General features: G+C 49.6%; 1 protein-coding gene across 1 annotated transcript in view; it reads left to right on the top strand.

Moving 5' to 3' along the window:
• Positions 1 to 10,390: 10,390 nt before the first annotated feature.
• LOC308278461 (uncharacterized protein C3orf20) overlaps positions 10,391 to 12,989 on the top strand; it is a gene marked incomplete at both ends in the record, with an annotated part of 37,471 nt that continues 34,872 nt past the window's right edge. The window contains 2 exons of the mRNA XM_080718235.1: positions 10,391 to 10,865; positions 12,761 to 12,895. Coding sequence (XP_080574361.1) covers positions 10,391 to 10,865; positions 12,761 to 12,895 — 610 coding nt within the window. The remainder of the gene's footprint in view (positions 10,866 to 12,760; positions 12,896 to 12,989) is intronic.

The raw sequence follows: 12,989 nt of genomic DNA, 5'->3' as shown, positions 1-12,989 counted from the left end.
GTGTCGCTCAGAGGTAGAATGTTCCTGGGTTCCATCCCCAGTACTAAAAAAAATTTTTAAAAAAATTTAAAAAGTAAGTCAGGCGTGGCGGTGCATTCCTGTAATATCAGAGCCTGGGGACGGACTGGAGGTGTGGCTTAGCACTAGACAGTGGATTGCACCCTAGGTTCAAGCCCCAGTATCCCCCTCTCAACACAGCACAAGCCGAAGAACCTGTGACAAGAGTGAAATTATATTTGACTCAGCCGAGTATATCCAAACTGCCCAAACAGTCATTTCACGGGAATTATTGGTGAGATATTCTACATTTCTCTTTTGGTTCAAGGATCAAGACCAAGGCCTCGTTCATGCTACGCAGGCGCCTTACCACTGAGATCCATCTGAAGCCACTTTTTAAAATTTGAGATGCGGTCTCAGTAATTGTTTAAGCTGGCCTCCAGCCTCGTGATCCTCCTGACTCAGCCTCCCAAGCAACTGGCACTACAGGTATCACGATATTCAGCTTATATTTTTCCTTGAAGAAATGTTTTCAAAGTCCACGGGGTTTCTCTGCTTGGAGGCTATGTTATCTGGAATATTTGATCTGTGTGAGTTTTTTTGTGTGTGGGGTTTTTTTTTTTTTTTTTTTTTTTGCATTACTGAGGATGGAACCCAGGGGCGTTGCACCTCCGAGCTACACCTCCAGCCCTATTATTTATTTATTTATTTTATTTTGGAACAGGGTCTCACTGAGTTGCAGAGGGCCTCACTAAGTAGCTGAAGCTGTCCGCGAACTGTGATCCTCCTGTCTCAGCCTTCCAAGCGTGGGGATTACAAGTGCGCACCACCATATCCAGCCTTTTTTTTTTCTAGAGGTAGATCCCGGAGGCATTCTACTTCTGAGCTGCACCCTCAGCCCTATTTTATAATTGTTAAGTTGCTAAAGGACCTTAACTGAATTGCTGAGGCTGTCCTCGAACCTGCAATCCTCCTATATCAGCCTCCCAACTACAGGTGTGCATCACCAGACTCATCCTGATCTGTATTTTAATGTCATAAAAGGATCAGTTGATGGCCAGGCGTGGTGGCTCACGCTTGTAATCCCAGCCTTTTGAGGCTGAGCCAGGAGGATTGTGGGTTTGAGGACAGCCTCAGCTACTGAGGCCCTCTGCAACTTACTGAGACCTTGTTTTAAAATAAAGAATACAAAATAGGGCCAGGGATGTAGCTTGGAATAGAATACCCCTGGGTTCCATCCCAGTACTATAAAAAAGAATAATAAAATGAAATATTCAGTTGAGAAAAGTAGATTTCTATCAGGGTTGTTCCAAACATAATAAACACACATAAGAGTTTTCTAATAGCCAAATTAAATATTGAGTTTTAGGTGTGTGTGTGTGTGTGTGTGTGTGTGTGTGTGTGTGTGTGTGTGTGTTACTGGGGATGGAACCCAGGGGCTTTATAGCTCCGGGCCACAGTCCCAGACTTTTTTATTTTTTTATTTTTTTCCTGGGTCTGGAGATGGAACCCAGGGGCATTCGACCTCCGAGCTACACCCCCTGCCCTATTTTTTATTCTTTACTTTGAAACCGGGTCTCACTGAGCTGCGGAGGGCCTCACTAAGTAGCTGAGGCTGGCCGCGAACTGTGCTCCTTCTGTCTCAGCCTCCCGAGTGCTGGGATTACAAGCGTGCACCACAATGTCCGGCTCCTATTTTATATTTTATTTGGAAATAGGGTCTCAGTAAGTTGCTGAGAGCCTCACTAAGCAGCCGAGGCTGGCTTCGAACCTGTGCAATTTTCCTGTCTCAGCCTCCCAAAGCATGTGCCGTCATGCCTGGCTGAGTTTTAGACGTAACGAAATTAAAATCGAGTTCTCTGGTCCGGCTCACCTCGTTTGGAAGCGCCCCAGCCCTGTGCATCTTCTGCAGTTGAACGGGACAGCACAGCCCCACATGACCTGTTCGCATAGGCTTTATGGTCCCATCACCTACAATCTTCCTGCTAGTAAGGAAAGGATTGGCAGCCAGCTATTACCAGGCATACGGTAAGTATTCATTACCGTAATGCCGGTAAAGGAATTCTGTGTCTGGGTGTCACGCGGGAGCAGGCACACGGCACAAGCTCCTTGAGAGGATGTCCCCACCCCTGAGCCTTTGTGGAGCCCAGTGAAAGGTGTTGGAAGACATTGCTTTGAATTACGTTTTCATTGTAATCTCCCCTCCAGGCCTCTGGGTGTTCGGGTTCAGTTCATTTGAATTGGCTCCGTAAGTCCTTGTGTTCGCTTGCAGAACATTCCCACTGGAGCGCATTCAATCCATATACGTGAGCTCCAGCTCAAAGACCCACGGGGTCACCTACCCCCCAACAGCCCAGGGCCTGGCCTCCCGCTCACCTGTGACACGCAGTTGAGGCAGTAGAGTTTGGAATTTGGAATGGGGGTGGGGACTGGCCTTTACAGTTAACACACAATGGCCACAGCTGATGCGGTCGGTTTCCTTGTAAGCCGGGAAACCGAGCTGAGCCATTTGGATCTCAGGTTCCAGAAAACACTTCTCAGCTCGGGTAAGTGCTGGCCACCGAGAAGAAGGTGTTGAGCCTCAAACACACGAGGCCAAGCCCCTGGTCCCGACACCTGCCCCTCCTCCGTCCTGGTGTGCTTGGGCATCTTGCTGGTGGAGGCTCTGGGCATCTATCTCGCATTTTAAGAGTGTTACTGCGGGCCAGGGGCCAGGGACTATGGGGTTGGTGTGTAACTAGACAAACGAGAAGTCAAAATGTTCTCACGGAGCAGAGTGTGTTGTGAAAACCTCTCACCCTGGCCTGGGGCTCACGATCTGCTGTGGCCGACCTCAGTAAATCCAGGGCTGTGTTTGATACGTTTGCGCATAGTGAATACGGGTTCGGTGCCTGGGTGTTGAGGGACAGGGCTTTTTTCTTTCCGGCTCTCATTTGAAATGACAGTTTGAACTGCCATGTTGTCCCCTCCCTGAAAGCTCATGTGCTTGTTGGAAACGTGGGCTGGTTTTAGGATTGGCCTTGGGGTGCTCTGCGCCCTCTTCTGTTTCTGCTTAATTAGCAGTAATTAAGTTTCCTGAGCTCGAACATGGGATGCCTGCTTCTCCTCGACCACGCACACCACCCTCTCCACACGATCACTGGATTCAGGATTTTTTTTTTTTTTTTTTTGGTTACTAGGGATGGGACCCAGGGGCATTATACCGCCAAGCTACACCCCTTGCCCTATTTTTGATTATTTTAAAACAGGGTCTTACTAGGTTGCAGAGGGCCTCACTAAGTAGCTGAGGCTGTCCGTGAACCGTGACACTCTGGTCTCAGCCTCCCGAATGCTGGGAGATTACAAGCGTGTGCCACCAAGCCCGGCTCAGGATTGTTTTTGGAGAACAAGAAAATGCCAACTGGGTGCAGTGGTGCACACCTATATTTCCAGTATCTGGGAGGCTGAGACAGGAGGATTGCAGGTTCAGAGGCAGCCTCAGCAACTTGGCAAGACCTCAGCAACTTAGCTAGACTCTGTTTAAAAATAAATTTTAAAAAGGGCTGAAGGTGTAGTTCAGAGGTACAGTGCCCCCAGGTTCAATCTGCAGGACCAAAAAAGAACAACAAGAAAAAATAAGAAATACAAGAGTAAGCCCTGGTTTGACTTTTTGCCTAGAATAATCATCCTTATTTTAAATCTTTGTAAAATCTTTGTATATCTCTGCTTCTAAGCTTTTCATCTGTACAGGCATTCATGGGACATGTTAATGTACAATGTGCCATTTGGTCTTTTTCCCTTTTACCCTCTCGGTTATTTATTTATTTATTTACTTAATTTTGCGGTCCTGGGGATGGAGCCTGGGGCATGCTACCTCCGAGCGACACCCCAGCCCTATTTTTTATTTTGAATCGGGGTCTCACTGAGTTGCAAAGGGCTTCGCTAAGTAGCTGAGGCTGGCCTTGAACCGCGGTCCTCCAGTCTCAGCCTCCCAGTGCTGGGATGACAAGGGCGCGCCATCACGCCCAGCTCTAGCCTATTATTTTAATGACCGCCTAATAGTTTGTGAGGATAACACACAGGATTGTTGGGCTGCTCCGTTGTTGTCTGCACTACTTCACCGTTACGGCCGGGGTGGCCAGGAGTGTGTTGGTTTAACACCCACCCGTGCCTTCGCCCCTCCCTTAAAGGTCATCCTCATCAGCTACATAGTGAGGCCTCTGCAACCCAGTGAGAACCGGCTTCAAAATGAAGAAGAAAAAATAGGCTGGGGGTGTAGCTCAGAGGTAGAAGGTTCCTGGGTCCCATCCTCAGTACTGCAAAAAAAAAAAAAAAGAAAGAAAGAAAAAGATGATCGTCGGGGGCACGGTGGTACACACCTGCAATCCCAGTGCTTGGGCATCTGAAGCAGGGCCAGCGAGACCCTGTTTCAGAATTAAACATAAAACAGGGTAGGGACTGTAGCTCCAAGGTAGAACATTTCTGGATTCCACCCCCAATACCAAAACACAAAAAAGATTTTATTTTATTTAATTAATTAATCTATTTATTTATTTATTTTGCGGTACCAGGGATAGAATCCAGGGACATTCTACCTCTGAGCTATACCCCCAGCCCTATTTTATTATTTATCTTTTTTGTTGTTGTTGTTGTTGTACTGGGGATGGAGCCCAGAGGCATTCTACCTCCAAGCCACACCCCCAGCCCTATTTTTTATTCTTTATTTTCAAACAGGCTCTCACTGGGTTGCAAAGGGCCTCACTAAGTAGCCGAGGTTGCCCACGAACTGCGATCCTCCTGTCTCAGCCTCCCGAGTGCTGGGGTGACAAGTGTCATCCCAGCCACCACGCCCGGCTACCAAAAAGATTTTCACACTTAGGAGCACTGGTCCCAAGTGGTCACGTTTAGGTTCCTTGACAGGACCTGTTGGGGACCCATCTCCACAAGGGCCCCTTGGCCACAGTCCGCCTCCCGGTGGAGGAGACAAGGAGCCCCGGTGAATCCCCTCCGGGTCGGGCAGCCAGTGTCGGCCTGAGCCTGGCTGAGGTAAGGCCGGACCGTCTTGGGCTGCCCGGAGCCCCTTACTCCAAGGGCTGCTTTATGTCAAAGCCTTCCTCTTCCCTCTGTGCAAAGAGAGAGCCTCCTCCAGACGCTGTTTATGACCAAACACGTCTATGAATCTCCCCAGCCCCCACGTGACCTGGAGGACCCAAGGCACTGCTCACAGGTAGGCAGGTCTCGGGCACGCACCTGCAGCCACGCCCGAGCGGACCAGTCACCCGAGGAAGCTGCTTCCTGTAAGCCGAGCCCCAGGCTGACCTCGAACCTGCAGCCCTCCTGTCTCAACTTCCCGAGTCCTAGGATGGGGGATGCGCCGCGCCATACCCCGGTTTTCATTGTTTTGAAGTATTCAGTTGTGTATCCTTCAGCTATTACTTTTTAATAGAATACTTCTTGGATCAGTGTCAGTAACAGGGAGAATGCAAACCCTCTCTGGTTTAAGTCCCACCCAAGCTTCCCTTCGCTTCCTTCTCAGATGCCCTTGGTTTTCCCAAAGTCCATTCAGTCCCCACATTCATTCTGCTTGACTCCACAGCACACCTGCTCCTTTGCTCTTCCTATATATCTTTGATTTTTATTTTTGTGTTACTGGGGGTGGAACCCAGACGCTTTCTACCTCTGTGCTTTACTCCCAGACCTATTTTATACTTTATTTGGAAACAGGGTCTCACTAAGTTGCTGAGAGCCTCACTAAGTAGCTGAGGCTGGCTTCAAACCCGTATGATCCTCTTGTCTTAGCCTCCCAAGCGCGGGATTACAAGCGTGCGCCACTTATATTTTCTATCTTTTCTTTCGTTTTTTCGATACTGGTGATTGAATCCAGGGGCATCCTACCCCTGAGTTAGACCCCCAGCACCACCCCCTTTTTCTAAACTGAGTTGTGCCAAGTTGCCACGAGTCTCAGTACTTGCTGAGGCTGTCCTTGAACCTGCAATCCTCCCATCTCGTTTTCCAAACACTGAGATTACAAGTGTGTGTCACCACACCCAACTGTTTTTCTTCTGTACCTTTGGAGTGCCATTACAGATATACTCCAAAGTGGAAATTCCTTTGTTTTGGCAGAAATCGGGGTGCTATGGGTGTGGCTTGCTCCCCTTACCAGATCCATACCCAGGCACCTTGTGTATTTCTATTTTGTCCGCCTGCCCTCCCTCCCTCCCTCCCTTCTTTCCACCCTCCCTCCCTCCCTCCCCTCCCCCCTCTTCCCTATTTCTAAATTCTACACCCCCAGCCCTAATTTTCATTCTTTAGTTTGAAACAGGGTCTCACTGAGTTGCAGAGAGCCTCACTAAGTAGCTGAGGCTGGCCGCGAACCGCGATCCTCCTGTCTCAGCCTCCCAAGTCCTGGAATGACAGGCGTGCGCCACCGCGCCTGGGTCTTTGACCACTTCTGCGAAGGACCTTTTTCTGCTCCAGCTCCGCTGAGGACGCGACTCTGCCCAGCGTGCGCCCCTCGCGGGTCCTCAGGGTCAGGAGGTGGGTGGGGACGAGTGACGTCACAGGCCAAGTGCGGTCAGTGTTGAGCGTCCCTGGGCGCTGGGGTGAGCTCCGAGCTCCCGGCCTGTTAACACTTGTTCTCTGGCTGAGAAAGCCTCGCGTGCTCTCCCTGACCTGAAACCTGGAAAGAGGGCCGCTGGCTCACTCCTCACACTCCCGGGAGGAGTGACGCTCCGCACAGCGTTTTCCTTTTTATTTTCCTTTTTTCTTTGTGTGTGTGGGGCACTGGAGATTGAACCCAGGCGCGTTCTGCCTCTGCGCTACACCTCCAGCCCCATTTTTTTTATGATACAAAGATACCCATTATTTGATGCCTCTGCATTTAAAGACTGTGTGTAAGTGATGTTTGTAAGTAATCAGCTTATTTAACGATAGTTTAATGCCCGTTCATTGGGAATTCTACCAAGCGCGTAACTGCATGGAGATTTATACTATTGTTCGGCTCCCTGGTAGAAACCCGCCTATATTTTAGGGGAGTAATTAACGCAGGCAGGAGGAGAGATGCGGAAGGTCACGGGAGTTAGGAGAGGTAGGGAATTTTGGTGTGAGACACAGGGAAACCAGAGCGCAAAAGCATCTAGACGACATATATTAGCATAAGAGACCAGCAGGGCGCGGTGGCGCAGGCTTATAATCCCAGCATTGGGGAGGCTGACACCGGTTCGCAGTTCGCGGCCAGCCTCAGCTACTTAGTGAGGCCCTCTGCAACTCAGTGAGACCCTGTTTCAGAATTAAAAAAAAAAAAATAGGGCTGGGGGTATAGCTTGGAGGTCAAACGCCCCTGGGTTCCATCCCCAGACCCACAAATAAATAAATAAATAAATAAATGAAAGAAAAGAAACCAAAGAGTGGTCTGTGCTGCTGTAGCTATCAGGGAGCCTGTAGACCTTCTAAATATTTTTATTTTTTATTTTGAAACAAATTCTCACTAAGTTGTGGAGGGCTTTGCTAAATTGCTGAGGCCGTCTGCGAAACTGCAATCCCGCTGCATTAGCTTCACAAGTGCAGGGATTACAGGTATGCTCCATCATGCCCTGTTTCTTATATCCTTTATAAATTTAAATTTCTTATAGTTTTTTTTTATTCTTTTTTTTTTTTTTGGCACCAGGGATTGAACCCAGAGGCATTTTTACCTCTGAGCTAAAACCCCAGGCCCGATTTTATTTCTTGTTTGGAAACAGGGTCTCACTAAATTGTGGAGGGCCGTGCTTTAAATTGGCTGCGAACCTGCGATCCTCCTGTCTCAGCTTCCCAAGTACTGGGATTACAGGCATGCGCCACCACGCCTGGCTTTTCTCCTCTTAAATTCTTTAGTGAGAATTGCTTCTTATGTTTATTGCCGTCTGTGTAGGTCTCTTAGGCTGTTTGTTGGACTTCAGTGGCACATAGAGTTTTCCGTTTCTGGTTGGTATGACCACCAGACTTGGTGTTAGATGAAAAATAGAACAGAAAATGCCAGACGTGGAGGTGCACATCTGTAATCCTAGTACTTGGGAGGCTGAGACAAAAGGATTGTAGATTGGAGGACAGCCTCCGAAATTTAGGTCCTCTGCAACTTAGACCTTGTTTCAAAATGAAAAGTAAGCCAGGTGTGGTGGCACATGCTTGTAATCCCCGCGCTTGGGAGGCTGAGACAGGAGGATCGTTCAGGTTCAAAGCCAGCCTCAGCTACTTAGTGAGGCTCTCGGAACATAGTGAGACCCTGTTTCCAAATAAAGTATAAAATAGGTCTGGGAGTGTAGCCCGGAGGTAGAAGGGTTTCCAGGAACCCCAGTACCACCAAAAATAAAAGAAAGAATAAAAAATAGGGCTGGCCGGGCGTGGTGGAGCACGCTTGTGATTCCCGCACTTGGGAGGCTGAGACAGGAGGATCGCACGGGTTCGAAGCCAGCCTCAGCTACTTAGTGAAGCTCTCAACAGCCCAGTGAGACCCTGTTTCAAACTAAAAATAGCCGGGCGTGGTGGCGCACGCTTGTCATCCCAGCATTCGGGAGGCTGAGACAGGAGGATCGCGGTTCACGGCCAGCCTCAGCTACTTAGTGAGGCCTTTTGCAACTCTGAGATCCTGTTTCAAATAAAGATTAAAAAATAGAGCTGGGGGTGTAGCTTGGAGGTAGAACGCCCCTGGGTTTCATCCTCAGTACTATAAATAAATAATCCATTATTATTATTATTAATTGTTATTTTATTATAATTATATATTACCTTATATAAGTATATTATTATATATTATATTATAATATATTATAATATATTATTATATATTGTATAATATATACTGTTTTATATATTATTATATTATTATTATATATAATATATAATTATATATGGTAATATATAATTATAATCAACAATGATACTTTATTGTTATAAGTAGTAATTATTAATCATTATAGTTAATTATAATTATTAATTATTAAGAATTAGAAATACACAGTAATTACCACATGGTAATTCATTGCTGCTGGCCAGCTGACCCAGTCGTGAGTCTGCTAAACCTCCTCCAGGTTCACACTTGATCACCACTCAGAACCCTCAAGCTCTTCTGTGGCGGTGGAAAAGTATCTGTGACCGTCCACTGACTTTAAGGTACACATTTCTCAGCCTTCACCAGCTCTGATGTCGCGACACATCTTACAGTCCGTGAGGGCCCGTCGATTTCCCTCTCTCTAGTAAGGTCGCGCGTCCTGCAATCGCTGGTGTCTTGGATTTGATGAAACACTCTCAATTTTATGAAGCACTGAACTGTGCAGGAGCATTTTCCTCGGTCCTCCAAGCGGGCTCTGATGTGCCTGTTGGATCATTCCCAGCCCTTCCCGGCCTTGCAGCCGAGCACTTCCATGTCACCAGTCCCTGGAGAGCCAGCCGACAAATGTCCTTTTGTTTTTGCAAGTTTTTTTTTTCTTTTTTTGGTGGTACTGGGATTTCTGGAAGCCCTTCTACCTCCGGGCTACACTCCCAGACCTATTTTTACATTTTTATTTGGAAACAGGGTCTCTTAAGCCAGCGCGCACGGCTGGCTTCGAACCTGCGCGATCCTCCTGTCTCCGCCTCCCAAGCGCGGGGATTACAAGCGTGCGCCACCACGCCCGGCTGTTTTTGCAAGTTTTTAATCTGTAGACCCCAGGCGTGCCTTCCACCTTTGGATCTAAAACTCTAAAAGGTGCAGTGAGACCTTCCCCATACCTGGACTTGAGCTCCTCCAGCCCCCAGCCTCCTGCTGTGGTGCCGGGCCCTGTGGCTGTCCCTGAAGCTTTTCTGGGAACATCCTCATAACCAGGCCTTCTGCTTATTTTGTTTTATTTTATTGCAGTACTGGGGCTGGAACCCAGGGTCATTCTACCTCCAAGCTACACCCTCAGCCTTATTATTATTATTATTATTATTATTATTATTATTATTATTATTGTACCAGGGAGGGGATCCAGGGCATTCTACCTCCGAGCTTCACCCCCGCCCTATTTTTTATTTTTTATTTGGAAACAGGGTCTCACTGAGTTGCAGAGGGCCTCACTAAGTAGCTGAGGCTGTCCGTGAACCGCGATCCTCCGGTCTCAGCCTCCCCAATGCTGGCATTCCACACCCGGCTTGACCAGGCCCTTCTAAAGCAGCTCACAGGATCGGTGCCCTTTGCCCTAGGGCAGGGGAATGACCCATGATTTCCTCTCCTTCCTGGATAGGAACCGCGGCCTCGGATGATCTGTGGAGGCCGTCTCAGCACTCCGCCGGCCACCAAGGCACCTTGCTAGGTTTCTGCTCTCGGCTGTCTCTCAGAGCCCTCTCAGTCTTGACCGCTGCAGATGCCCTCTCCTCCGCGATGGACATTATCTCTTAGCACTGTGCACCCTCAGACACCATGAGCGACGTCAAGAGTAACCGAGAACTGTACCAGCAGTACTTGGCCACGGCCCCCACGCTGCTGGCCCGCATCACCAAACTCCTGGTCCTCTGTCGCAAAGCGAACGTCGCCATCCCCAAGGACATCAGGAGCATTTTTGAGTTCACCTGGGAGGAGCTCATCACCGACCCCGCGGTGCCCACCCCGTCCAGCATCCCGGGCCTGGACATCAGCTTCGGATGCGCCCCGGTGGTGCTGGCGGAGCCGCCCCCCGCGCAGGTCCCCCAGAAGAAACTGCCGTCGCTGTTGCCCCCGCTACAGGCCGCACTGCCCAGGGCTGGCAGGGCAGCCAAGTACCCGGCGTCCTCTCCCACGCCAGCCCGCCCGGTGTCGGCCGGCCAGGAGACGCTGCAGAAGTTTCAGCGGAATTCCATCCGCCTGCTCACAGAGCTCCTCACTCTGAAGATGAAGACCATGGTGGAGTCGGCCTCCGGTAAGCCTGCTCTGCTGCCGTTGCGCTGTTTCTGGCCCAAGCGCGCACCACCATGCCCGTTCTGATCTGCAGTCTGGAGCGCTGGTCTCATGTCTACAGTGTCTCTAGGGTCTGTGGGTATACATCGAGCATCCCGGATCCGAAATCTTATTTTTAATTTTTCTTTCTTTTTTTTTTTCAGTACTGGGGATGGAACCCAGGGACCTTCTACCTCTGAGCCACACCCCCCAGCCCTATTTTTTATTCATTATTATTATTATTACTTTGATGGTATTTAAGGATTCACGGCTCTTCCTTTTGAGTGAGTGTGTGTGTGTGTGTGTGTGTGTGTGTGTGTGGTCCTGGGGGTGGAACCCAGGGGCTTTTCTACCTCCGGGCTACACTCCCAGACCTATTTTATACTTTATTTGGAAACAGGGTCTCACTAAGTTGCTGAGAGCCTCACTCAGTAGCTCTGAACCCTCGTGATCCTCCTGTCTCAGCCTCCCAAGTGCAGGGATTACAAGCCAGCACCACCACGCCCGGCTTTGTTCTTTATTTTGAAACAGGGTCTCACTGAGTTGCAAAGGGCCTCACTAAGTAGCTGAGGCTGTCCACGAACCATGACCCTCCGGTCTTAGCCTCACAAGTATTGGGATTACAAGCGTGTGCCACCGTGCTGGTTCTAATCTGAAATCTGGAATGTTCCAAATTTGGAAACTTTTTGGCCACTGACATGATACCACAGGAGAAAATTCCACACGTGATCTCGTGTGACGGGCTGTTGTCAAAATACGGGTGCAAGAGCCGGGCGTGGTGGCGCACGCTTGTCATCCCCGCGCTTGGGAGGCTGAGACAGGAGGATCGTGCAGGTTCAAAGCCAGACTCAGCTACTTAGTGAGGCTCTCGGCAACTTAGTGAGACCCTGTCTCCAAATAAAGAATAAAATACGTCTGGGAGTGTAGCCTGGAGGTAGAAAAGCCTCTGGGTTCCACCCCAGTACCACCCCCTGCACACACACACAAATACGGGTGCAAGCTGGGTGTAGTGACACACGCTTGTCATCCCAATGCTTGGGAGATTGAGATAGGAGGATTGCAGGTTCAAAGCCAGCCTCAGGAACTTAGCAAAGCCCTCAGCTACTTAGTGAGGCCCTGTTTCCAAATAAAAAATAGGGCCAGGCATGGTGGTGCACCCTTGTCATCTCAGCACTTGGGAGGCTGAGACAGGAGGATCGCAGTTTGTGGACAGCCTCAGATACTGAGTGAGGCCCTCTGCAACTCAGTGAGACCCTCTTTCAAAATAAAGAATAAAACATAGGGCTGGGGGTGTCGCTTGGAGGTAGAATGCCCCTGGGTTCCCTCCACAGTACATGAATGAATGAATGAATGAATGAATGAATGAATGAGAAATGGTCGGAGCCTGGAACAGGGAGTTGAGCCCTCACGGTGAGGGTCAGCCCCAAGCACCTTCTCTTTCAGATGCACGTGCTTTCAGGTCCTACATCCTTGGTACCCGGGCTCAGCGGCAGGACGAGAAAAAGATGAGGGAGACAGGATGACTGAGGGGCTCCTGAGAAGCCCCTCACACTTACGTTAGGAAATGGCCCTTTCCTGGAAGCATCCCCCCAACCATGCTGGAACAAAAGCACTTCATTGTGTGTGTGTGTGTGTGTGTGTGTGTGTGTGTGTGAGAGAGAGAGAGGGGGGGGGGCAGACAGACACTGGGGATTGAACCTCCAAGCCACACGCCAGCCCTGTTTATATTTTGTTCTGAAACAGGGTCTCACTGGGTGGACGAGAGTCTCGTCACCTGCCGAGGCTGGCCTCGAACCTGCAATCCCCCTGCTTCCGTCTCCTAAGTACTGGGAATACAGGCGTGCGCCACGGTGCCCGGCCGACTGATTTCTTCTGTAGGTGCCAATCCCCTGGACATCACCAGGCGCTTTGTGGACGCCAAGGAGAAGGCCTTCAAATTCCTGATCGGCACCGTTGGGAGAAATGGCTACAGTGTGGGACCCTTGGGCAAAGGTGGGTACCCGGGCATCAGCCGTAGGTGGAAGGGACCGAGATTGGCAACCGCAGATGGAGAGGTCCTCGTCTCCAGGGTGGAGGTGGATGTGGAACAACCGATTCTCAGACATTC

This window comes from Muscardinus avellanarius (genome assembly GCF_963383645.1).
Source record: "Muscardinus avellanarius genome assembly, chromosome: 22".
In the NCBI taxonomy this organism is placed as follows: domain Eukaryota; kingdom Metazoa; phylum Chordata; class Mammalia; order Rodentia; family Gliridae; genus Muscardinus; species Muscardinus avellanarius.
Note: the sequence above shows the minus strand (reverse complement) of the source record. Positions and strands in the feature narration are given on the sequence as shown.